Raw genomic sequence first — 27,598 nt, forward strand, 5'->3', positions numbered from 1 at the left:
ACTATTTTTAAGATTTTCAGAACACAGATACCTTTTGTAATGGAAATTAAAAACACCTACTTAAAATATTTTGTATGATATAATAGTACACATGTACATAAGGGAAAAACAGTACAGAGTTTATATAATAGCTTAAAGAGATACTACATATTTCCGTATAATCTAGTAATTGTCTTTTTCAGGGTCTCTTAAGAGCAGTCTTCACCCATAGGTGGGATACAGTTACTAAAAAAATACTTTTGTTTAAGTAAGACTAGATGGATTCAGAGCATTAGATGAAAAACAGATTTTCAGAAGAAAGAGAAACTGCCACAAGCATGAATTTCTGTTGTGCTGTGTATTAAACTTATGGTTCATTTGGAGAGGGGTAGAAGAAACGGGCTTCGGGATTCAGGTCTTTCTCATGCTCCTAGAAATTACAATAGTTATCCCTCTGATAAACAGCTTGTAAAGCCCTGGTAAATCAATAATAGAAGTTATACTTTTGCACCTAACTTTTGATGGTTTCACACGTTTTCTGGTGCAATTCTGAACCATTCTCTCTTGTTGATCAGTCCCACCAAGAGACTGCTTTAGAATCTGGTTTTTTTTCCTTTTCTCTCTGGGACAAGCATTGGGAAACAGGCCCACATTTTCATTTTATTACTGCAAGCAAAGAGAAGGGAGGGAGTTGTGAACACTGAGCAACAGATTGCTCTTCAGTCCCTCAGGTGTCTGCATCATGAGATATAGGCCATCTCATGACACGGAAAACACCTACACTTAGAGGATGTTAAGGCATTAAACTACTGCCATTTCCACTACGGCAATCCCCACTGGGATTTTACTGATTTCGAGGTAAAAACTCTTTTGTTGCTTGCCAAAGACGGCACAGCCAGCAGCAAACGCCCAGCCACGAGCAGGCGGCCAAGGCCCGGAAGGCCTCAGCACCTCGGCAGCACAGGGACCCTCTCAGCTCAGCTGGTGCTGGAAGTGGCTTGCTAACGGCCGGAAGGCCCTGCTGGGAACGCAGGGCAGGCGACCCCCTGCTCTCGCCGCACTGTGACAGAACCACCATGATATCCTGTGGAAGGACAAATCTCCTCAGAGAAGCCCCTGAGGCTCCCGCCTCAGGGCGCCACACAAGGCTTCCCCTCCCCACCGCCTACTGAGGGGCTCAGAAGGACAACACACCCGCGCAACCGCCCACCCGCGACTCCATTTCGAGCCCCGCGGGGGGCAGCGCGCATGCGCGGAAGGGAAACCGTCACCAATCGAGGAGCAACGCGTGCGCGGGGGTCCAATGGGACATGCGCCATGCGGCCCAGGGCCGACTCGCTGCGGGGAATTGCGGCTGCCCGTGCTTGCCGTAGAGTGGGCTGTACCAAGCTCATCTCCTCAGGCGGGGGGGGGGGGGGTCGGAAAGTGACGGTGCGCTCAGGACCTGTCGGCTCCCGCCCATCCTGTCGCCGCGGGGAGAACCTGGACGCAGCGGGGCGCGGCGTGCAGCGCGGCGGGTGAGGAAGCGGTGAGGCGACAGCGTGGAGGGCGCGGGACCGAGCCGTCACTCGCCCCCGGCAGTGGCAGCGCCGGCGGAGGGGCGGGGCGCGAGGGGCGAGCGGCTTGGGTAATGGCAGCGCTGTGAGACGGAGCGGGACAGGGACCGCGGCCGCTGGGCAGGGAGCGAGCGAGGCCGGCGAGTGGCCGTCGCTGACTCGGGCCCCTTGCCGCCAGGTAACGCCCCTCGCCCGGCCCGGCCGGGACCGCCGCGGGGCTGAGGAAAGGCAGCTTCGCGCTCGAGGGGGAGGCGGTGGTCCCCGTCCCTGCACACTGTGGGCGGCCGGGCCGGGCCGGCGGCGTGTGGGGGTGCCGAGGCCCTGTCTCTCGGTCCCGTGCCCGCCGAGGTCTGCCGCTCCGGCGGGCCCGACCCCAGCACAAGTCCCTCGGCGGTGTTTGTGTGCCAGCGCCTGACCCCACGGGACGCCGGGAGGTGGCGCGGGCCGGGCCGGGTCTTGCCCTGAGACCTGCCCTTGCCCGGCGGGGAGGGTGCGGCGGGACAGGTCATCTGTGCTCCCTGTCTCAGCCAGTTTCACTTTTGTTTTGGGGGGAGCACAGGTCCCCAGACCGTGGCCTGCTGGAGGGCGCTGTGGAGAGCGGGGTCCACCCGCCGCTGCAGGATGGAGCGGGGGTTTCGGGGGTACGGCGGGGCAGTGGCAGGCAACGTTTTTTACATGTTTGACGCAGATACTTCTGCCCTTGCCTGTTCATTCGTCTCTAGCTTGTAATATTTCTCGAATTGGTTACGCACACTGGAAATTTGGACAATATTTTGATACGAGTCAAAACCTTACATTTATTTGTGTGAACAATATATTTGATATGACGACACTATGTTTTAAAAAATGGAAACAACATCATTTCATTGTCCACTTGTGTAAAATGTTTCAACAATATCAGCTTACCTTAGGGCTTGTCAAACAGATATGGTTTCCCACTGCCTGACCAGTATCAACCTTAGGGTAGATATTCTGCTTTGGTTTAATTTTTACCATGGAGTTTACTTACATCAGTACAAGGACATGTCATACTCCTAAGCTGGTAAGCTTGTATGCTGCAGACACCTAAACACAGCAAACTCCCCAAGCTGTACTGTCTTACAGAAGAAGTTATGCTGCATTTGTTGACATGTCTATAAAACAAGTTTAAAGTTACATTGACATGGAAGCTGTAAGAGAATGTCAAGTTAACAGTTATCTCTCTCTTAAACTATTTCTCTCCAGAATATCTATGAGTATATTGGATACATAATACTTTATGTACTATTAGATTTTGGAGAAACTAAACACAATGTTGCTCATTCTGTGGGTGTATTGTGAGGAGGACTTTTTTTCTTCATCCTCCCTCAATTTTCTTCATTCTTCCTCAGTTTTGCTTATCTGTGAAGGAGTGGTTCTTTTACTTTGGAGGTATCAAATGTGTTTCGGAGAGAAACCTGTAGCGTAACACTCAACTAAGTGTAACTTCATTACTATAAGAGTGTTTTACAGTTGTTAAAATCTTTTGGGACAGTGATTATTTTTTTTTCTTGGGGTCAGATCAAAATACTTTTGTGTTTTCCAGAAGAGGAACATTAGAGCTTTTAGAAGACTGCTGCTTTTGTTTTCCCCTTCTCCTGGAAGTGAACTCTGTTGTTGTTTACTGAGGCTTGTATTTCTTTGAAACGTAAATCAGTTTGCGTTTTTAAACTTCTGTTCTTTGATGGATATCTGTTTGTTTTCTTGTTGCCCATTTTCTGTGTAGTAAGCTGCTGCTGACATATGTGGATTTAAGAATTTTGTTTCCAAAAGTGGTAATAACCATATTACAAATATAATAACTTAAATGTTTCAACTGAACTGGAGATATTTATACACCACTTACTGAGCTGTAGTTGTTCTTCAAAAAGTTTCCTGTTCATAAAAACTAGGATAGTACCACTTCTGTGATATTACATAATTGCTAGTCAGTTTCTGTATGAAGTCAAAGCAAAAGTGGGTTGGGCAATACATTGATGACATTTTAACTGGAAACTGTTGTGTTGCAGCTACAGGAAAACAAACCTCCACGATTACAGAATTCACAACAGTTCAGGAGCTTTGTTAGTCAGAATGGCATTTTACATAAATATGGTATAAAAGTTGCATCTGATTTTTTAATTATTATTATATCTTTTTTTCTTCCTTCTCTGAACTGAGAAGCTGTATATCCTACAGTTTGAGAGAACTGATCTGCTCAAGCCAAATAAAAAGCAAGTAGTGACTAAAAGGTAGCAAACTGGTTCCTAGTTTTTTAGCATGAGGTTTGATAGTTTGGGTTTTTTTTTTGTCCCTCATGGAGGTGTGCCTCTTGTGCTAAGACCTGGTCACCAGGTTTCTTTTTTCTTCTTCTGACTTTGAGAAGACAAGTTAAAAGTCACTTGTCCATTTATATTAAATGGAACTAGAAGTATTCTTTCCACTTTTTGTTTTAGCCTTACAATGTCATGTCTCTGAGCATGAACTAGACTTGCTTTGTGCATGGAATGTCACACATCAGGTCCTTTCTAGATTAGGTACACAGGACAGAGATAAATAGAAACAAAAAAGAGGCCTTCACAGTTGTGGCTCTCAGGACCTCTTTTTTTTTTTAATTAGCTTTTTTCATATTTTATCTGAGTAACGTTTTCCTTTCAATAAATCTCTTCCAGTATTTTTTAATACGAAATTACAAACGCAGCTGCTGTATTTTCAAGCTGGGTCATATTTGAAAGAATTCCATTTATCTTTCTGCACAGTGCAGTAACCTGCACAAGCTCTGCATAATGTTATATGTTTAAATGCGTTTTCTTTTTGTTACTCTGATCAATGCTTTTGGGGTTTGTGGCTTTTTCAGTATAACACCAAAAATGTCTCATGAAAGCTTGAGGTGAACACAAGCTACAAGCTGACAATAGTAATTTCAAACACTCTGGTAGTATGTTCAGTGTGTTTCTGCCCAAAATTCTCTCTAATACAGCTGAAACGGCCTTTGCAAAGAAGTAATAAAAATTTATATGGATGTTGGCACTGTTAAATGAGCAGCTTGGTAAGGTGACAAACTTCCTCAGGCATGATATCGTTGGATTAATTAGTGTAATGTTATAGGCTGTTCATGAAACACTAATGTTCCATTCCATAAAATTAAAGACTTGTGAGCTTGATTTTGGAGGCTGAGGAAGCGAGGGTGTTGGTGTATCATGGTGGTGCAACAGTGTACAAAGTTTCAATTAAAAATTCAAAGGAAACATTTTTAAAAAATTATTCAAACTTGTCTGACATAAACGTTGGATTGTTCTACAGATTAACACTAAAGCCCCACAATGTCCTTGAAACCACGAGTAGTTGACTTCGATGAAACATGGAACAAACTTCTGACAACAATTAAAGCTGTTGTTATGTTGGATTATGTTGAAAGAGCAACGTGGAATGATCGCTTCTCGTATCCTTTAAGTGAAAATCTGACAATGTATTTGTATTATGTGTTTAGCACAGAGTAGAACTGTGTTACGGAACATTTTCTGTGGTCTTAATTAGAAGATTGCTGTAGTGTTATATCTGTTATTAGGCCCATGGGTCAGTGGCTATGTTGAAAGGGATGGGAAATTCTGTATATTTGGGAAATAGTCTATATGGAAATAACCATGGTAACAAAAAGTAAAATTATCTGAGTTTTGCTTGCTCTTAGTAGCTTTAATACTTAGCTTATGCTCTACCTGGTCACAGAAGTACCTGCTTTGATTTTCCCCATGTTTTTCTTGTGTGCTTAAGTGTGTTTGTAGCAGGAGAAAGAACTAAGACAGATATTTGGGGATGTGAGTTGTGGTGATATTCTGTTTAAAGATGTCTCTTTGCTTCTAAGTGTGCTGAAATGCAGCATGGATTTATAAAAAAAACCTTAATTTCCCTCCATTGTTACTGCATTCCCAACAGTTAAGCTATGTTTAAAAATAATTACTCTTTCTGTCTGTGATCAGGTGGTCTTTCTGTTCAAGTCACAACTTGACATTGTTGTAGTGAAAGATAATTTTGCATGGAAAATGTAATTTTATACAAGATTTAAATTTCAGTGAATTTGTTGTAAAAGAAGTGTGACTGTTCTAACCAGTTTTACTGTGTGTATCCATTCATTAGCCCTTATAGTGTGGTGAATGATTAGAGTTTCAGGAGGCTTTGCAGCTGTTTTGCAGTAATTTGACAGAGTTCAGTTTAATTATAGAGGGAAAGAATAGTTTGGACTTACTGGACTTCAGATTTATTTATTAATTTGTTAATTCTTCCAGGTGACAAAAGAAGCTCCTGAGAGAGTTCTTATACATCAATTTTTCCAAGATAAGCTTTTTCTGTGTGCTTCAGCTAGGCTCTAAAGTCTCTTCTCTTTCTGACCATGTTACTGTTCTCAGAATTGCTTTCCCATGTGCCTGTGTTTTTGTTTTCCCTATGTGCATGTGTATAAATAAGTAAAAGAAAAATTAGTTGCTTGTAGGCCTTATGGAGCTCTGTTCAATGATGCATTAATCTTTAAGGATCCCTTTCATCTTAAATTTTGTAACTAATTTCTGGGCAAATGACTTTTCACTTTTTCTTGGAGTCACGTTCAAATTACTCCAAAATTTACAGACTTCTGAAATCAATTTGTTGTGCACTTATGTGCTGACAAATTATGCTGTAGTCATTCTTTCTAAGCAGTTTTTGAGAATTGAGTATTTCAGTCTTCAACAAGCAGTTAACATCTGTAGCTTAAACGTCTTAAGTATTAAATCAAGGGCACGTAAAATAAATTTACATCTGAAAGAAAGTTGAAGGAGGTGTTGAATTGATTTCTCATGTAGTGTCCTTTCACTTAGAACTTCTTAGGAGGAAGCCTTGTATATAAGTCTGGTGTTAATCTTGTTTTGGGATTTAGTCTAGTTTATTGAATATCAGAAAAGGAACACTTTTGAATAGCAGACTTGGGAAGCAGCCCTCGAAGAATCATTTGGCATGTAATTCTTACGACCTTACTGTCATCTCTTAATCACGTTCCTTGAAGAGTGAAATGTCACTGATAGTGCCTGATCTGGCACAGGAAACAGTCTTTTGGCTTGTTTGCTATGGCTGAATGGCGTAAGGAGCTTGTGTGACTTGTAATTTCCAGTTTAAATGTAGATTTGTTAGTACGTTTGATATATTTTGTATTTTAACATATTTCTGTACTTTAGCTGAAACTGCTCACTGAGTATTCAACAACTTGGTGAAACTAGTAGTTCTATACAGAAGATGTAAAAGCTTTTTCTAAGTTTTATATATATAAAGAAAACGAAATATTAATGAAATTACAGGAACATGTGGCATTTAAAAATACATACTTTATTTCTTTGTTAGTTTTTCTTTGTTAAATTCTTTTTAATTGGAGTAATTTGTTTCTAAACATCTACAGGGATTTTAAAGGAAATGTCTTATTAACTCTGTTTTTCTTGCTGCTTAATAAGCACAATAAAAAGGTGACATTATTTGAACTGTGTGTTAATGGAATTCATACAGATTATTACAATGATTATTGGTCTTTGTAGTCTATAGTCAAAACAGGACTGTGGAAACAAAAGACAAGATACAGCAAAGAATCATGATTTCAGTCCAAAGCAGCAGTATTCTAAGAAGTGTTTTCTTTCTCTTGTGCTGCTTGAGACAGCTGAGATGGAATGGTAGAGGTGAGAGGCTTGTACAGCATATATTCTACTTCTAGAAGTAATTTTTGCCTCACTACTTCTCCAGAAATTATTTGTCTTAAATATAGTGTTTTCTTTGTAACCCTGATAGTAATTTTATTTTTCAACTATCTTTAAAAGTAAACTATGTTTATAGCTCAAACTGGAAATGCTAGAATGGCAATGAGCTGAAAACCACAATTGTATAAGATTTAAGAGTTAAAACCTTCTGGAAAGATTGCTAAAGACCATATGTCACTTTATTTAAACTATGAGTCATCTTGAGCCATGTTTGACCTTCAGATTTACTTTAAGGTTCTCTGCAGAAAGAAGCATTTCTGGAGTTGATTTCATTGTCTGGTAAATGAGTGACAATTCTGTCTATGTTTGAGATGACTTATCTGGTTATTATGAATGCTTTGTATAACTTTCAGGACTTGACTTCTAACTGTTCTGTAGGCTAGGGAGTGCTCTATAAGTTAAAGAGACTTATCAAACCTGATTAGAGGGAGGAAGGTAGTATATACTTTGATAACTACCATTCAAAAGTAAAACTTTTTGAATAAGTTATCAGGATCTTTCTGTTGTTGTCTTGGGTTTCACACTAAGCAGGTAAATAGGATGACCAGTACCTAGGGAGGAGGGAAACTGTACTGCAAACAGAATTATTTTGCAAGTGTGCAACATGGCCACCTGCTTTTTCCCATTTTTCTACATGTTTGTTCTCTCTCCTCTAATCCCCCCTTTTACTACAATGTTATGATGAACCAGAAACTTGAAACATATATCTTTGACATAAGAAACAGCCGTAAGAGAAGTAATATGATCATAATTCTAACTGTGACTCCTCAAGTCTTCTCTCAACTTTGATTCTGTTACAGAGGAAGACTGAAAATCACAGAATTTTTTTTCCAAAGCTCTGCTTTGTTCTTTTAGAGAAGATATATCCAAAACTTTCTGTTAATGTATGGTCTTAACTAGATGGGTTTTTTTTTTAACCCTGAGGACAATATTTCTGAACTTTTACAGTCTTGTATACAGTATTTTCTTGTTGGTGGTAATTATTTTGTTACCTTAGTTAGGAATTGCTTTGGTTTCCCATTGCTGGGTAGTGTCCCTCAAATAGCAACCACTGGAGCACTTCAGTTGCGCAAAGCTTTTGATGTTCTTGTTCTCAACACGAAGGCCTCTAAGCAGCATTTTGACTTCAGCTTCCTTAGACTATTCTCAGCCTGCAAAACTGCATGCCAAACTGGAAGGACAGAGGGCTTTCACCATTAAGGATAAACTACTGGATAGTACAGGCTTCTTCCTGATATTCTAAGAGACAACAGCACAGCACATGGAGTAAAGTACCAGTGATGATTAATGCTTAATCTTACTTCAAAAGTGTGGGTTTGGTTTGTTTTGTTAAGAGATTCACAACATTTTGAACACTATAATAAAATTGGAGTTCTGGATGGAAGGATATAGTTGGGTAGATGAACTAGTATAAATTAAGCAAGAATTTGAACTTTCTGTAGCAAAACTACTCCGCAATGTGTTTTTGAGACTAATGGTAGCTCTCTTTTGTAGAAATCCAGAGATATTTAGTATCCAGCAAGTAGAATTTGTTGTTGACTTTAATAATTTGGTTGACACAGGAAAACGGGCAAAGTGCCTGTGGAAGAGGTTCTGTAATTAAGCTGTTAGTGTCAACTGAGTGTCATATGTCAAAGAAGAATACTAGGCTCAACTTATTTTCATTTGCAAGCAAATATGACTGTCCTAGAAGAACGAAAGGTATGTTTGGAAGATGTGCATTTTCATGAAGGAGTACAGGTACTGTTTTCATTTAAAAATAAGTGTATTACAGCTAAAACTTGTTTACAATGGTCGACTGAACTCTGAACTGAAGCCTAGGGCATAGAGGCTCGATAATTTCAGAGATATTTGTTTGCTACTTTTGTTAGATAAAATGCTCTCATTATTTTCTTGTGCTGTTATGGTGAAGGCTGCCTGTTTCCTCTAACTTTGAAGTAACTTCTTCTTGTAGCAGGTATCTGTAATAGCTTTAGTGATTCAGATAGTGATGTTGTGAATGTAAAGAGGAAAAAAAGTCTGTCACCTTTGCTTGTGAGTAGCTTACGGAGATTTCTAATTGTAGAATTTGCTTTTTCAGGAGGCTTTTTGAGGAGGCTTGTGATCTATGTGATACCAACAGTGTGCTTAACTACAGACCATTCTTAGACTGCCAAATTTTGTTAGATATGTAAAAAAACCCCAGTTGTACTTTACAATCTGTTTATGAAAACCTTTCATTCTTCACTACTGATTTCATTGTTTTGATATTTTATCGATCATAACTTCATAAGTTGGTGTAATGTGATGCTAGCTACTGCCACAAAGCAGTGATTTTTGCCTTTTTTTTGGTCAGGTTTTTAATGCTTCTTGCGGTTCCAAGGAGAACTCTGGTAAAGATGATCTATATGGATGAAATGGCTTGAGGTTAGACTCTGATTAGTCTCTTTGAGATTCCAGATGCAAAAGAAAACTTTTTTTTTTTCCTTTTAGTTGTCCTACATCAGCATTTCCTCAGTTTTGAGTAGTAGTTCTATTTTAAAAAATGAAATATACTTTTGGGAAAAACTGTGTGATGAAAACTTGACACCGTTCTGTAGCTTAAGCAGGTGACTTTTTAAGTGTCCTTATGCTTTCTACCTCCTCTTACACAGACATGTCTTTTTTTAAGGTAGACTAAAGGAATGAGGTCTTGTGTCTTCCTTTACTTTTTAATGTAAACTCTTTAAATAATCTATGCTTAATCATTATTTCTGGCGTGACTGGTTTTATAAAGTGCCTGGACTTAATTGATAAGCATGATGTTTTTAAATAACTTTTGCAAAACTAGTTCATTTCTTACAGTTGTTCCCCTGAAGCTTGACTTAATCTTTACTTAACTTGTCTGAAAACAAAGTTTGTAATCATGGAGTCTTTTCCTGACAAAGTACTGGGTAACTTTTAAAAAACTCAATACGAACCTTACAAACTGAAGGTAGCTCTGGAAGATACTTCAGAGACAAAAACAACCTGTTGCTGCTGCCTATTTAAGTGTACAGCTTATTTTGTGTGACTGTGGTCTAAACAGAATTAATGAAATTATAATAATGGTTAAAAATAAAAGGATTTGCATCCACAACAATATAATAATGACTTGATTTCCAGTGTCCTGCAAATTTCTTTTACCTTTGGTATTGGGGCAAATACGCAGGGTCAGTTTTGGACTTGGGGGAGGAAGACTTGAGACAGTTTCACTTCTTGTTTACTCTGCTTCATGCTTGACTAATCACATTCTTAACTTAATTAGTGCTTCTTTCCAGTAGCCAAAAAGAGTCTTAGTTTCAGACTGGCTGTAAATACAGAGGCAGAATTTTGGATGAAAGCTCCTTTTTCACTTTGAGATAATCATATATTATTCATAAATGGTAAACAAGTGGTAGAAGCTATGTCAACATGGGGCTATCAAATTCCAGGATCTTGGTTCTAACATTTCCACACCTTCCATGACTTAAAATTTATTATTCATGCTGAAAACCTAGATTCTTCACAAATTGGGACTTAAACTAATTTCAGAAAATTATCCGTTTTCTCTTTTGTGGCTCAACAGTAAAAAAAAATAAAATCTAAAATGCTTTTGTAGGAGGAAAAAAATGTTCTGTAAATATTAAATTTTGTTGATGAGTTTTCACGCTTTAAGCAGATACCGACCTTGACTCTGAGCCCAGAGACATTTATGCTTTGTGTGTGGCCTATCCTGAACCTCTTGGAGAGAGACTTTATACGGAAACTAAAATTTTTTTGGAAAATCATGTACGCCATTTGCACAAGGTAAGCTGTACAGTTACTGATGTACACGTAGGTATTGCTTGCTGGTTTTTGACTTCAGGGAGGGATTTTGTGTGTATGCAGAAGGTATGCAGATCTTATGAGACTAAATCACAGATGACAGAATTCCAGAGACAGAATATATATAGCTTGAGATATCTGATATATGCAGCACGCATCACACAACATGATACAGACAGATCTATAGATATCTGACTATATGCAACTCAGAAGAGAGAACTTTCTTTTTAAGCCAAGTATTATGTTAGAATTGACTGGCCCTAACCCTATCAGCTACAACATAAAATATTCATTGCCTTGGTTCTTTATTTTTAATTGAATGCTTATAACCAAACAAGTTACAGAAATATCTTCATTTTCCAAATAAGCTACAATTTCTTATTAGCCTTCCGTTACCACATAGAAATATAAACTCTAGTGTCTTGGAAACGGGTTGTATATACTCTACTAAACACAATTTCTGATTTTTTTGGGAAATAACAGAAATGCCTTTGAAAAATAATGACAAATTATTTATTATGACAAATAACAATACTTGTACACCTATATAGCTGTGAATTAACTTCTGTCTCATTGGGTAAGACAGCTAATTTCAATAGAACCATGATTTATCATGTTGAATGTATAAGATGGATGAACAGTGTCTGCTTGTACTTCAGAAAAAAGAAAAGTAGATTTAAGTAAGATGCCTTTGGTCTCTGTATAGGAAATAAAGAATTGCAAATTCTCGCTGGTATTGCTAAATGGCTTGGTGCTATTTTTTTAAGCTAAGGTACCTGTTTATTTGACAAGGTTGGCTGGATATCTTAATGGGTAATTCCGCTGGTGGCAGAGAGGATACCTCTGGGAGACAACTCAGCAAAAAAAGTTCTTCCTTGTTTATCTAGTGAGCTGAATGAGTTCGCTTAGGATAATCGGACAGGTGCCAGCACAGCAGAAGTTGTGGGAAGCAGCAGAAAGCATACATCTCTTTTTTACCATTGGCTATCCACCATTTGTCTTTGAAATAATGTTGGAACACCCTCAACAAATTCATACTGCAGTGTAAAGTACTCAGTTCTATTTCGTCTACTGGCATTCCTCTTTACATTGGTTTTGCATAGACTTCTTTACTGCTTGATCAGGAGATGAAAATTACATACTCTAGAGAGAATTATACTTGAATTCCTAGGATCTCATCCTCATTCACAAATCATATTAATTATTTTAAATTGTAGAACTTAGTCCTTTGAAGTATGAATATATTTTGAGAAGTTCAGTACATCAGCCACTTTTTAGATGACAGTTTGCTTAAATTCTAAAAGATTTGGACCTAAGTTTGCGGAACTTCAGACAAGTTTTAAGTTTGCACATATCTGCGCTTTGTGCTTTATTCGAGGATTCTTGAAAAATATAAGGGCTTGTCAAACCAGTAAGGCATACTGATTTTAAGTGGTTATAGTTAGGCATTTCCTCCGGGGTGCATGTGGCTGTGTGAATTTAAAATTCATCTGTGTCAGTGAGGGAATAGTTATGGGAATTATCCCACCAGTATGATGTGAGAACATGAACCATGCTTATTCAAACAAGTACTATTGTAAAGACAGATAGAAAATAAGTAATTATAGAGATTTTTCTATTTGAAGGTAAAATAAGGGTGTTGTAGCTGGCTTTCCGAAACTTCATAGTAAAAATATTTGTTAGTTTTCTGGTCATTGCAGCAGTGTTATTTTTAGATGATCTAAAGCTTAGATCTGCATGGTCTTAATTATGATTATGTGATTGTTATTTCAAACTGATAATCTTGTTATAGCTTTCTGTGTATGCATACTATTTTCATACTGATTTTAGTGGTGGGTCTTCCTTCACAGAGAGTTCTGGAAGCTGAAGAGCAAGTGCTGGTTATGTATCACAGGTACTGGGAAGAGTATAGCAAAGGGGCAGACTATATGGACTGTTTATACAGGTAAGCTTTGCAAATGATTTTTTGCACTTCAGAAATTATTACAATAATTTTCCACTTGAGTCTAAGAACGTTGCTTAGAATATACCCCAGGTAAGTCTGGAGAGAATATAGTTATGGTAGTAGAACATGAGAAAGAAAGAATATTCCAACAGAGTTTTTTTTATGCACTACTCCTTACTGCTGAAGTGGTTATCTAAGAGTATTCCTTCTATTCTTTCACTACTAATATATTGCACCTCTATTGTTTCTGGTGATGCAGCACCCAAGATATTAGTGCTAATCAACCCTTCGGTGAAGTAGCTCATAATCCTGGGTGTTCTTCTACAAGGATGACATTGTACTGAAGTGTCTAGTTGAACCAGCATGGTTTCAAAGCTTATCCATGTACTTTAGCAAAAACACAGCTCTCCTGTCTAGAAGAGAGGAAGGAGCAGGGGGAAAAAAAAAATCTTTATCTTTGAAGAGCTTTCAGAGGAGAAAAAAGTGTGAATAATGCTATCTGCTCTTTTTACTTAGAACAGTATGGTACTTCTAGATAAGTATATAATCACATGTGTTGTTTTGTGGTGTCATGTCATGGATGGATAAAGACCCAAAGGAGGTAAATTATTTTGACTTTATCATAGAAAACATAAGAAAATAACCAGGAGCTGGCTTGAGCAGGTACTCTCTTAGGTTTATTACATTCAAACTAAATTCCACAGTGCCTATTTTGTCAATGCTAATATTTATTTCTTATTCAGGAGTGTGTCATTCAAATTATTAAAACCAAATAAAACAGTTAAAGAGAAAATGTACATCTAAGCCTTTTGACAAGGCTTTGCAAGGTCTGTGTGTTCTCCTTCTGACAGGACACTGTGGCCTATTGAGATGTGGAAGCATTGCTCTGGAAATGTGATTGCTATGTCTAGAATTGTAATCTGTCATCAAAATATTATCCTTGGTAGATATAAAAGTACCAAATACCTGAAAGTTAATAGTTAACATGTCCCAATAATTAGCTACTTTGATAATTGCTAAATTAGTTTTGCAGTTTATTTTGTTTGCTTATATAAAGGACGTGGTAATTAAAATTGCCCACAAAAATATTAATCAACTAAACTTTTTCCTGATAGAGCCAATTTAGATGGAATACTGTTTTCCAGTATTTCACTGGAAAGTGGGATTTTGTCTGAATGAGGCTTGTAACTCTTATTTCCCAACTTTTTAACCTCTTTCTGATGTGGAAGCTTGGTGAGTATGTTTTGAGGTTTGGGTACCAAAAAGCATATTGCCTTGATAATACTCTAAAAGGAAACAAATCTTGATTTTTCTCATCTTGTTTACCATTTTCTCCATCGGATAGTGGAGGATAGCATAAGCCTGCACATGTACACTCTCAAGTAATTGAACCTAATCTATGTGATCAGGTATTGCAAATTTTCACCTGGAAGTTTTATCTCAATAGCAGCAAGAGTCTGTGGCTATTACCAATCAATGACTGCCTTTGCAGTAAGTTACAGGTGAACCTTATTTCTTACTTGTAGAAGATAATCCATACAGGTTAAGTATTTGAAATAGTTATTTAAGGTGAAAAATAGTTTATGACCAGTGGAGAAGTTGATTTGAGATCATATGGTTTGCACATCCTTTGCAGGTATTTGCTTGTGCTTGGTTCTGGAAGTTGATGGTAAAAGTAGAGGAAGGAGAGAGATGTGAGCAAATTTGGGTTTAGTTTTGAGGCAGAGTGTGGGTACACTCTTGCCAGGAGTGGTCACTGCCTACCCTCTTCTTGCCACCCCCTTTTTGCTTGAATAAGGCAAGTCTTTCCAGGGCTACTTGATCTAGATTAAACTTCGTTTATGTGTGGCTACATTAGTTTCAAGATGGGCCAGGTGCCCAGTCTGGATTTATTGAAGGCATGTATTGAAGGAAGAGAGCACAGGAATTTCCATTTTAGCAAGCTTAACAGGTAAAAGCAGAATAGCAGCTACTGCCTTTGTTCAGTGCTTGAGGAGGAAACATTGAGCAGCATGCTTGCTTAAGGCTTGTGCTCTAACTGTTCTGGGTATCCACAGAAGTTTTATATGAAATGACGAGCCTGTAGCCTTCTACACAGTCTTGCAATTTTAATTTATGATGGTTGCTGGTGGTAGCTTGGAAGCTTACAGTATTCTGCAAGACTCTGGAGTCTGAAAGTAGGTTAGGCCACAGTATTCTAGTTTGTAACCACTGCACTAATCACGAGCCTTCCTTCTTTGGACTTGGTGGTATCATAAATTCTTTCAAGTTCACAGGTTTCCATAGTGTGTTTCTCCTTTTCTTCTTTGCTTGTCATTTGCCTTCCTGATCAAAGTGTTCAGACAGTACTGGTCTGGTGCAGCCACTGAAGCCTGAATTTTTTTAAGTACTTCAGTAATCTGTCTCTTTTCAGTATCTGAAACTGGGCATCTTAAAACTGCTAGCTGGATTGGAATTTAAAAAGAAAAATCATAATTAGCTCTTTTTAACCACTAATGTAACAGAAATTCTTAGTGTAGTTACAGAAGATACTAGAATTTTTCCCAGTTATCTGGGAAAGAAGTGGAGAATAGTTCTGTTTAAAAATGTTATTGTATTTCTTTTAGGGGAATACTGAGAATTAAAAAGGACATTTTATCAAGTCTTACAAAGTATATTCTGTTCTTTATAAAAGCTATACATACAATAGTAAATGCTACATATAAAAATTCAGAAAAAGTATTTGTAACATTTTTTCTTTGCAGCTGTTAATTAAAACGACTTATGAAAAATCTTTTCTTATCTTTGAAATTTATAATACAGCTGTTTGCTATTTATCATGACTCAAGGGATGATAACTGTCAAAAGCCAGCCCTGTAAAAGCTGATAATGTTTTATGTTTTAGTCTAAGTGCAAAATAACAAGCAGTACAAACAGAAGAAAATAAATTTTATTTTAAAACATCTGATACTTCAGAATGTTTTTATGTTATTAAAAATAAGCTACTCTCAGTCAAATACCAGTCAGCTGCTCAGAAATCAGCAGCTATTTTGTATATACAGGTCTGAATAGTATGGCAGCATATGTTGAAAGGTTGGATTCTTACACAAGTCTATTGTACACTAAGAAAATGCTGACAGTAATATATCAGGCTGCCATTAGATATCTCAGTTACTAACACTGTACTGTTTTAATATGTCATAAGATCTTTTAAATTGAAGTAATTTGTATTTTAAGAACTTTCTACAGAGCAATGACACTGGTTAAATGAGGTTATCTTTTGTGATGTGGAAGACATACCACAGTTCAAAATTGATGTAAAAAAAACCAAAAGCTTAACTTTTGCTCACTTTGATTAGGGTATCTTTATTTCTCTAGGTATCTCAACACGCAGTTTATTAAGAAGAACAAATTGACTGAAGCTGATCTTCAGTATGGTTATGGAGGAGTGGATATGAATGAGCCATTGATGGAAATAGGAGAGGTAGGTATCTCTGCAAGTGGGAGTGGCTGTAAACTGTATTCAGAAGTGCTACAAGTTCAGCTTTGTCCTGTTAAATTTTGACTTCAGTGCATCACAGAATCTGAATAGTTAAATATGGTAGAAGATGTAAGCAGTGAGCCCTTTGTAAAATGAGTTTACTGTTTTGTAAAAAAAAAAGTAATCTAGGGGAAAAAGGCAATATGAAAAGTGGTAGTATCAATTTGAAATGTGATAACACTTTGCAAAAAACCTTTTGTTTATTGTATGACACTACTATCAAGAAAATACTTTGAAGAAGCAATACTTTGGTTTTGGAAACCCTTGAAATATTACTTTTAGGCTTCTATTTCTTGTTCTTCTATCACAAGCATAACATCTTTTTTGAGATTAGTCTTCTGTACATCGTATTTTCCAGTGCAACCCTGTTTGTATTTCTGTTGTAGTAGACATTCTGTGCACAAAAGGCTTGTATTTTAAAAAGAAGTACTTTGGGACAAGCACGTGGGTGTTGACACAGTTAATAATGTAAATTGGAGAGGCAGAGAGTAATTTTTTAAAATCTCTAAGAGGAAAAAAAGGTCAACAGTAGGGCTACATTCTGACAGCACCTTGTGTACTTCAGCTTTTCAGAAGTGGAATATACGTCATTTCTGTCACTTCATGGCTACTCTTTACATCATATAAAGAATTAAAATAACAATTTTACGGAAAAAAAAAATCTTTCAAATATTTAAAAACAAGGTGTTCCAGTAGGTCTTAAAGGTTTTGAAAACACTTTTTCAGTCTGAATCCTAACAAAACCACAATCCTGAAATACATTTGAATAGAAACTTTTGAATGCTTTTCTGTGTATGTTTGCTTTGTATCTGTATGTAAACACACCGTAGGTAGAGAATGAATTTTATTCTATCATTGTCTGTAATGGTGTATTGATTTTTTTTTTTTTTTTTTCCTTTCTTCAATGTGGTATCACACAAAGGATGGTAGTGGAAACTTTTGCCTATTGCTTTCTCTCCTAGGATATGTTTACCAGAGAACAAACAGCAGACCTGATAATTTGAGGGTTTTTTTGAGTATTCTATTTTCCTTATATTTATGTGTTCATAAGTAGGGCAGAACAATGATGCACACTTTCTTCAAGCTTCCCAACAGTTGTTCCTAGGATGTTATGTTCCTAGCTCATCATTTAGGTAGGGTCAAGATGCTTAAACTGTAGCCAGCAAGCAGCCTTTGTGTTTTGTTGAAGATCTTTGGATGGTGGTGTCTAGAATTCTACTAATGAGTTTTTCATTATCTCACTCTTCAAGACTCCTTCCAATTTCTCTTTATAAAAAATAATGTGTAATCTGTAGTAGGGGGAGGTAAATTTTGGATCTTGAGACAATAAAGTTAAACTCTGTTTGTTACTGATGTAGGATTAGGTTTATGGCAGTTACTCCTATGCCCTGAAAGGGAAGGGAAACTTGAGTCCTACACTCAACTAGTGTAATGCGTTAAATGGCAGCACTGTTTTTTGTCAATTATTTTCCTGAGAAATAAAAGTAGCTCACATTTCTTGACCTACAAGGCACTCCAAGTTCATCAAAAGTTTGTTTCGAAAGTGTTTTATTATTCCTGTTTAGGATTCTCTCTTTTATTCTTTGGATTGCACTAGGGGCTTTGATAAAAGCCTTCCAGTTGTTCATTGCTTTAGACTGGAAAGAATTTATATTTATCCTCCTTTAGATGTCTGAGGTCATCTGTCCTTTATATACACAAAAGCAAACATGCTTATTTTATATAGTTCTCTTCAGTCTCAGCATGAAGTTAGAGAAAAAATGCCTAGTATTTGTAGAAGCAGAACTATACTCTCTATGTACTAAAGTTTCTATCTCAACATCACTCCTGTGTGCTAATGAAAGTTTGGGAGCTTTTCAGAAATTTTGAACAAGTATATGCTTGCTTAGTTCTTCTAGGGTGTGTATCAGTAGGTACCTACAAGAGACTGGAGACGTATATGATGTGTATGGGCATGGATTCAAACAATTTAGCATCCTGATAAGGGTTCCAGACATTCAGTAATTGTTGTACTAGGAAAAATACAGGATGACATCAGTTGATGCAAGTAGTTTGCCAGTGCTTGCAAGAGACAATTTTTTTTTCTGTCTGTTATGAATTCATGGTGAAGGATACTAGTTGTCTGAGTTAAGCACCTATCACCAATTTCAGACTTCTGAGTTTTGAGTTGACTCTGTGGGAACCTGGAGATGGAAGGTAATTATGATGTGCCTTGTGTTTTTTCCCCATCATGGGGCAACAGGTTCTGGAAGACAGAGGAAATTGGCATGTTTAATGGTGTCAGTCTAGTAACGTCTGTCGCAAAGGAGGAAAAAGTCTTGTGAACTAATACATCAAGTTGTTAGATTGAAGTGTCTGTAGTTTACAAGAAAATTCCAACAGGCAACTCGAAGCTGTTATGACCTACCAATCCAGATGTGAGAGGGACCACGTTGTAGACCACATTTCAGAGACCACATTGCAAAATAGAGTCACCTGAGGTTCATCTCCTTTACCTTGTGTCAGTTCTTTCATTTTTCTCCAGAACTAGCTTCTTTCAGTATTTTCTGCTGAATGAGTTCCCAATGTATTGGCAAAAGTGTTTTGTTCTAACTGTTCTACTACTCTTCACAAGGCAAGACAGTGAAAATCACTCCTAAGACAACTTTCATTTTATGTCTTTGGATTTATAAGCAAACCTTTACCTCTTCTTCAAACCTACTTATAATACAGTTGGATTAGCTCTAACTCCTAGACTTCTGCAGCTGGTGTTGCAGCATAGGTGCAGAACGAAGATTTATTTCACCAAGTGGATCAGATTGAATATTTAGTTGATAGCTAAATGCCTGCTTTCAGTGAAGACATACCTGATCAATATTTTGTTACAGCTAAGAAGCTGTTAGTACTGTCAAAGCTTTCTTAGCAGCAATATTCATTGGTTTGGGGTTGGTTTTTTTTCCACAGCCACTCAATGGTAGGTGTTTTTAAAGGTCTCAAATGTATATATTTCCCCCATGTAAGGGATCGTATTATCCTCTTGAGACTTAAAGTCTAGTTTTGACTTTGTAAAAACTCCTTTGAGTTATTGTAGTTGTGTTTTTATAAAGGGTATTTTTTCGGAGCAATTACTTTATCCACTAGAGTTTAAGATATGTGAGTTCATTTGACTGGTCCCTGTAATGATCTATTAGGCAAGAGGTGACGTATTCCTAATCTGAAAATGTTTTGAATTCTATTTAAGTCAAATATTAGCTTGCCAGTGACTTTGTCTAAGCCGTATGTATCTTAGTTTGGAGATGCTGTGTGTTGGATATCAAGCTCCTGTATCTTTGACCTCTGACAAATTGGACAAGAGACATTCCCTTTTGTCAGCTGAGGCTTATTTTGCTATCATTTTTAGAAATATTGGTGTCTGTACACATTCAAGCACTTGTTAGTTACCTATTACTGTGCAGGTGTTTTGTTTATATGTACACTCAAAACTTGCCCTCATAATCAGCTTGCTTAGGATACTTACATGCATTTGAGAATCCCTGATAGAGTGGAACCAAGGAATAAATCAGTCTGATTAGCTTTGTAGGAGGCACACAGACTGGGAAGCATGTGTCCAGCCATGGTCTGACTAGAAATTTTGTGTCTGACACCGCTAGTGCACAGATCTGTGTGTTCTTCATCCAAATACAGTCAGATGCTCTAGAAAAAAAATTTGAAAGTATTAATATGTTGACAAATGTGGGGAGGGGGGATGGGAAGCAAACAAAAGAATTTTAAAAGAAGAAAGAAGAGGGGATCTAACAATTTACTTTAAAAAATCCTGGATGGGGAATTGTGCCATCTTTGGTATTGTTATGAGCTTATTTTTATCTTTCATTTTTATTGATGTTAACTTTTGTATCCTGACAGCTAGCTCTTGATATGTGGAGAAAATTAATGATTGAGCCACTGCAGTCAATACTTATTCGGATGCTCCTCCGAGAAATAAAAAAGTGAGTTCTTGATTCTGTTTTGTTTTGTTTGTATACTATGTGAAGGTATTGTACTTTTTTTACTTTGAAAAATCTTGAGACTTTGACCAAATTATTTCATGGGGTTTATCTTAACGAATGATGATGTTCTATTAGCTTGTCTCATTTTAGTTTTGCATGTGTAGAAAAAGATTCTGAAAAGAAAACAATTCATTCGAACCCAAGGGTAGTGATATTTTCTGTTTCAGCAACCCTTCTTACCAGTGAGATTGAGAAGTAACTAGGATAATTCCGCAGGTCTCATAGAATGCTTTTAGTGTTCTCCAGCTGCTGACTGCTTATGGTTTCCTGTGCTGTGCATAAACATAAAGACCAGAACTTAAGCAAGGATTTGTTGGAAGCCAGAAAAGCGATGTTGCTTTGCATGGGATCCAAACCAGTTCCTGCCTGTTTGCAAGGAAGACTAAACATCTGGGTTTCTGGTGTTCAAATGGGAATTTATTATTTTCTTTCTGAATATCTGTGTTACTTTTAAAGAAAGGCCCTGGTAATTACAGGACTTGTGGGTTTTTTCCAAGTTTTTATTCAAAGCCTTTAAACTATTTTCCACCTACAGATCTTTTTATTTATGAATAAACAGAATTTTTGAAATATACTGCAGATGTTGTAAGCAGTTGTAAGTTCTGTCAATTTCTACACTTTTACTACTGTACAGAGTAGCTCTGGAGTTGCCTAATGACAGCGGAGTTTTCTAAGTGATTGTGTGCCTGATTTGGGTGATCCAGGCTAATGTAGAAAAACTGCAAGAGTGAAGTAATGTATCTGATTGAGATGCCTTGGACGTGCATGTGGTCAGCCAAAAAACTGTGCTTACAAGACATTAAAAACATAATTTTAATATTGTAACTTTATTTTTCCTTCCTGAATTAAATTTTTGACGACTGCGTAACTGACACGATGTCCCTCTGACATGACATTTCTGAAGCCAGGAAGTATTTATTTGCTTTCAGCTGTGGAATGAAGCTTCTTTTTTAACGAGTGCTTATAGTACTTTATCCATATGTTTACTATAACAATTTTTACTAAAAGAAGAATCTCAAATTCATGATGAAGAAAATTCTACTTTGTTACATTAAGCACAGTGGCAACAAAGACTCATTTTAGTCAATCTTTATATTTCACTGGTGGCTAGGAATGGAAAGCTGCTTTAAAACATTCTTAAACAGAAAATTCCTCTTAAAAGTAATGGTATGTATTGAGATGGACTAGAAACCTTACAGGATTATTTAGGTACAGATTATCATTCGCTCCATTAGACAACATATCTTGAGCCTGTAAGAAGTTGATGTTACTAGTTTTTAAATCATTTGGAAAGTTTTAAATAAAACTTAAGTCTTTGTATGTTGTTGTTGTGTCTGTATATGCCCCATACCCCCCTGCAATTTAAGAGATTCTTCTATGTGATCTCAAAGAAGTTAATTCAAGTATGTTTCTCAACATATACATCTAAAAATTTAAATTTGTTCTAGCCACTTTGTGATCTGCTTATAATGTAATGAAGTATATAAGAGAGAGCTGATTATTGCTATTCTTCCTGGTATTGTGAAATTTAGGACTTATTATAGGTATTCTGAGGATGGCCTTTGCATGTAACTGGAGGCTATGATTCCAGTGGTCAGTACCGTTTGTAAGAGGCAATTTTAAAGATTGTGCTGCAAACAGCTATTAAATAACTTTTAGCATTGAGCTCAGTAATCAGGGATTAAAAAATGTCTTTGAAGAAATGGATATCAAGAAGTTACATCTATCAGAGGAGCAAGAATATGCATGGGAAGTTTATTATCTAAAAAATTTAATCCAATTACTAATATATGTATGCACTTACAAACCTCACAGATACCTTCTTAAGTATAGTAAGTGTATGTATAGTTCAATTTAATAAAACACTTTGCAAAAAGAAAGAAAGTTTAAATAGATCAGGCAGTTGAATTTCTTATAACCAGAAGATTATCCATAGTATATGCAGAGTTCATAATCAACATTGTAGTCAACTGGTTGCATATAAAAATACAGTTTTTCATTCTACTGGAAAAAGTAGGAGTAATAGAGCCACAAATTGTGCTTTTGGGGTTTGTTTTATTGATGTACTTAACTGGAATTTTAAAGAGATTTTTGACTAAAATCTTGAGCATATCTACTTTTAGAATCTTTAAGCTTGTACAATACAGTCTATATTAAAATGAACAACAAACTTCTTTGGCACATGAAAAATAAATACATGCAAATAATGACTTGTGGTTCAGCTGAATAAGATGACTAAACTGATCTAAGAGTTTGCTGATGCCAAAAAGGAGCAGACTCCGCTCTACAACCTTCCTTGTGCTGAATTTAGTGCTCACTGAGTCCTTCAGTGAACCAATTCAAATGCTAGTACAACGGAAAACTGTCTTGGCTAATAGTTCTCTGGATTGGCTTGATGAGGTAGTTCAGCAAAGAATTAGATGAGTTCCAAAGCAACGCAAGAGATACAAAGGCCTTTGACTGAGCAAAAGAGAGTGTGATTTAGTCCCTTAGAACAGCAGAGAATTGTTGACTCACTTAAGCTTGTCTTGTCTGACTGCACTCCTCTCAATATAGAGTTCTGAATATAACACACTTTCTTCCCCCTCCCTCTAGCCCAAGCACTCCTCCTGCAAGGCAAGCTGAATATCAACTTGCGCATTTTTGTTTCAACACAACAGGAAGTCAAGAAGATCTCAAATTGTGAGAAAATTCGTCTATGAAATTCTTAAACAGAAATAATTTGGAAGTTATTCAGGTGCTATCTCAAATGACAGTGTGATTAGTAAAAACTAACCAGGAGAGGCTTCTCTACTGAAGATAACTAACACTTTCTAACTGAACTTAACTTAGTCCTGTCTAAGCCAATATGTTGTTCATACTATTTGTTTGATAGAAAAGCTATTCAAAGTTGACTTCTTAAGGTATTTGAAACAGGCTTCTCTAGTTCTCAGTGCATTCTTTAGTTAATTGATCATGACAGGCTGTTGGTGTGGCAGAGCATAGCACTTATTTTGAATGATGGAATCTTCTTTTAATAAATACAGTGTTCATTGTTGTTCTCTAATGTTTAAATATGAGGCTAGAGTAGTACACCGTGAAGTATATGTTACACTTCCACTGTTAGCCTTAGTCTACAGATAGGAACAGAATGGAGTTGATATGAAACAGATGAACATCCTTGAGCCTGATGTTTGTAGTTTTCTCTGTTTCTTTTGAAAAAAGGAAACTCTTCATCATCAGAGTTAGTGGAACTTGTATTTCTAGTGCTTTATCTTTTTGACCAGATACCTCATCAACCACCGTCACTTTCTTCTATCCTTCCAAGATGTCCTGTGACATCCCTACTTCAAACTGTGCAGCCGCTGCTCTGTAGCTGTGTGTATCCATATTGCTTACTACCTCCTGCCAGGAAGAAAAATACACAGCTAATAGGCTTTCACCTTGATGGGCTTACCAATTCCTCTCAGTTTGGCAGATACTGTTATTAATACAACTTTCCTGAAAGTCACTCTTGAAACTGTAACTTCTGAAACTTCTGTTAAATATTGTTTAAACTAGCCATATGTTTAACATATTCTTGGGAGCATAGTGCCATTGATGGAAATAAAAACCTGAAGATGCTGCCAAAGTGAAAAGTATGATAGTTTTTGTGACAGCTTTGTGACATATGCTATTTAAGTACAGTAGCTTTTCAGGTATGAACTTGTTCATGAACCTAACACAGTGCTGTCAATAAAATTTGTGGCAACTTTGCTGTATATGTGTAATACCACTGAGGAAACTTGTGTTAAGCTAATAAAAATGCTGCAAATGTGAGGGGAAAACATGAGGTGTGGGTAACTGTTTAAAAAAAAAAGGCGGGGGGGGGATTTAAATTCTTTCTTTTTGTTGTGTAATACCAGCCCTCTGCAGACAGGGACAGCTGATTGTGTATTGTGTTCCTTTTCATCTATTGCCTTCATGCAGTCTGGCCTCTGCTTTGAAAACCTGTTTTCTCATTTGCAGCTCTTCCATGGAGCATCTGCCTCCTGTGCTTTTACAGCTTTTTTGTAATTATATGTTGACCTTTAAATCCCCTGGGCCTGACCTTTGCAGCCTCCTCTCCTCCTGAATCTATGTGGATTAAGGCCCGAACTGATCTATGAACTGGGCAGAGAGGAGCTGAGTCTTTGTTTGTTATTACAGCAATGCTTCTTGCATTTGTGTCACCAATATCTTTCCAGATCAAGAACTGGATTGTTGACTGGATTGTCTCTGGAGAGAGCTTTGCTTTGTACTCTGTTTAACTTTCAGTTATGTAGCTTCCTGCGCTTCATAAGATGGCTCTACATTTCCATGCTGCATGCATCCTGCAGCATACCATCTTCCTGGGTCTCTCTGGGAGGAAAGGACATTGGCAAGAGTGCAGGGTGGGATTACATGTACCCAAATCCAGTTTTAGTCCATTGGTTTAGCTGCGAGAACCAAAGGAAACCTTCCTGTTGCTCAGGGAAATAAACATCAGACCATCCCTGCTAGAGCAGTTACCCGTTAGGTCATTTGGTTTGTAACAGCTGACCAAGCTGCATGAACCATGTAATCATTAGTCATATGTTAGAGAGCTAGTTCTTTCCACCTGTTATCAGCTGAAGTTTTCAGGTCTTAGAGCACAGCAGTATTTAAATGTGGTACACATCATTAACGGTGTTGTGAACACATTAATATGATTTGGTGTAATATTATGACTGCTACTGTGGCTGTCCTGCTAAACCTTCCAGTTCATGGGCATCCTCTGGAGTTGTTATCAATTCCAAACCAAAATGAATGAAATAAGCAAAATTGTTTCTCCTTTGTTCTACCCCAGTCTAGATGGATATATGGTTAATCTTTGTGTTTGAAGTCTTTTTGCTGGCTTTTTTTTCTCTAAGTTCTTCGAAGTCTCTTGTGGAAATGATTTTCCTACACCAACAACTGCTGATGCTTAAGTGACAATGTATTTCTATAAATCATGTCTTAGTTCTGTTTAACACCTTAGAGGAGTTAAGGAATATTTTTTACTTTCTCGTAAAGTGTATCCGAAACTGTTTTAAGAAAGTCTCTGCTGCTCTGTTATTTCCAGTCTTTGCAAAGGAGTGAACAATAATGTTTTTAAAAAGCATGCAAAATGCTTGTTTTAATTCCATTTTTTTCAACTTAATGAGGCTAAAGGTAATATTTTCTTCACTTGAACTCACACATTTGAAGCTACGAACTTGACTTGAAAACATAAGATTTTCCTTTTACAGTGTATTGATAAAAATTGTGACAATGCACAAGAGTGATCTACACTCCAATTGGCATCTACACGTTGAACAGGGGATATTTGGGAAATAAAATAGCCTGCCTTTTGATTCAGTGTTGGCAAAAATGGTAGGTTGTTTTGGCAGGGACAGGAGTGTGAGTAGTGGTAGTCTATTTGATAAAGACTACAGATGCGAGATGGAATTTATTGTAACTTTTAATGTACTTGCTTAGAGTATGTAGTTTGGAATACTTATGTCGTTAGCAAACGCTTGGAAACATCATGACCTACAAATGCTTTTTAATAGTTTGAGCTGTTATCTCAACAATTTAAATGTCTATAGGAGAGAAAGAAGAGTGCATTTTTATTCTGAGATTTATCTTTTTCAATTTTGCCAAACTAAGCAGGGAAATGTACTGGAAAATGTTTTCATCCAGTATTACTTCATTCCACTATCTGGTGAGTTACACTAGATACTTTCATTCTCATGAATGTTTGCTTTGTCTATTTCAGTGATCGCTGTGGAGAAGACCCAAACCAGAAAGTAATCCATGGGGTTATTAACTCCTTTGTTCATGTTGAACAGTATAAGAAAAAATTCCCCCTAAAGGTAGACCAACATTTCTGGGGTTTTTTTGGTTTTGGAATGTTAATCTAGTGTTTGTATTATTTGTCCTTCAAAAAAAAAAATCTTTCTTTTAGTTTTATCAGGAAATTTTTGAGTGTCCTTTTCTGAATGAAACAGGGGAGTATTATAAACAAGAAGCTTCAAATTTATTGCAAGAGTCAAATTGCTCACAATACATGGAGAAGGTAAGAGAGTCTTCTGTACACATACAATAACTAAGATCTAATAATATCAAATTACCGGCAATTGAAATACACATTTTCCTGTACAGTTCGTGTAGTTGTTCTTTGTTGTATGCTTCAATGCAGCTTAAACTATAATTTTTGGTGCAATGATTAATCTGAATATAAACTACAAAACTTTTCTATGGATGGGCTGTCAGCTTCATGGTATTTAATAATAAATGATAAATCAATCACATGATAAGTGTGTGTGGGAGGGAAAGACAAAAACAGAAACATGTTTCAGGTTGTTCAGTATTGCTTCCTCACTTCATTTTCTTCCTTTCGTTTGTAGTAGCATATGTTGGGAGTTTTAACAGTATGATGGTTAGAGAACACTATTTGCTAGATTTATTACAGAGCATTGTTAAAAATCACCTACACTGCAGTAGATTTTCTTTTCTTTTGCTTTATGATATATGAAGTAATTATCTTATACCTTGCCTGAGACAGCAAAGATTAATACAAGGCTAGGAGGCAGTGCTGGTTGCTATACTATCCACAGTAACAAGATACAAGAGTTGAGGAGAAGGCTGTGTGATTGCTTTTAACCATAAGGAGCGTAAGTTTATGGTTGCACACCTGATATGAAAGTTGAGGACTGACCAGGACTTCAATTAAACCAACAGAAATGCAGATTTGTTTGGCATTTGCATTCAGCAGCTGTACTACTCTCCCTAGGTTCCACTTACAGTCTCTGGATATAAGTACCTTTTTTGTCAGTATTCGTGTGACTTATAATAATGCCTTTTTCCTTCATTGAAATTATAAAGAAAGTTTTTTATTAGTAGCTCAGATGTACCTCTGTACTGTTGAGCAGTTAGACACTGACATCCAAGCAGATTAATTTGGAACACTAAAGTGATTCTTACAGTCATATAATTAGTTATGTGGTAAAACTTTCTTAGAAAAA

At 37.1% G+C, this 27,598-nt stretch overlaps 1 protein-coding gene across 4 annotated transcripts in view; it reads left to right on the forward strand.

Moving 5' to 3' along the window:
- The first annotated feature begins 1,309 nt into the window (after nucleotides 1–1,309).
- Nucleotides 1,310–27,598, forward strand: part of CUL2 (cullin 2) — a 47,891-nt gene continuing 21,602 nt past the window's right edge. The window contains exons 1-9 of one of the 4 annotated variants that reach the window (XM_061996786.1): nucleotides 1,310–1,496; nucleotides 4,836–4,974; nucleotides 10,984–11,086; nucleotides 12,955–13,049; nucleotides 16,407–16,512; nucleotides 20,452–20,534; nucleotides 23,190–23,276; nucleotides 26,350–26,446; nucleotides 26,539–26,649. In XM_061996786.1, coding sequence (XP_061852770.1) covers nucleotides 4,856–4,974; nucleotides 10,984–11,086; nucleotides 12,955–13,049; nucleotides 16,407–16,512; nucleotides 20,452–20,534; nucleotides 23,190–23,276; nucleotides 26,350–26,446; nucleotides 26,539–26,649 — 801 coding nt within the window. In that variant the 5' untranslated portion in view covers nucleotides 1,310–1,496; nucleotides 4,836–4,855. Of the gene's footprint in view, nucleotides 1,497–1,558; nucleotides 1,714–4,835; nucleotides 4,975–8,845; nucleotides 9,002–10,958; nucleotides 11,087–12,954; nucleotides 13,050–16,406; nucleotides 16,513–20,451; nucleotides 20,535–23,189; nucleotides 23,277–26,349; nucleotides 26,447–26,538; nucleotides 26,650–27,598 lie in introns of those variants that run through there. The other 3 variants (XM_061996785.1, XM_061996788.1, XM_061996787.1) reach the window with 3 other exon arrangements.

The sequence above is a fragment of the Colius striatus genome, chromosome 5, assembly GCF_028858725.1.
Source record: "Colius striatus isolate bColStr4 chromosome 5, bColStr4.1.hap1, whole genome shotgun sequence".
NCBI lineage: Eukaryota > Metazoa > Chordata > Aves > Coliiformes > Coliidae > Colius > Colius striatus.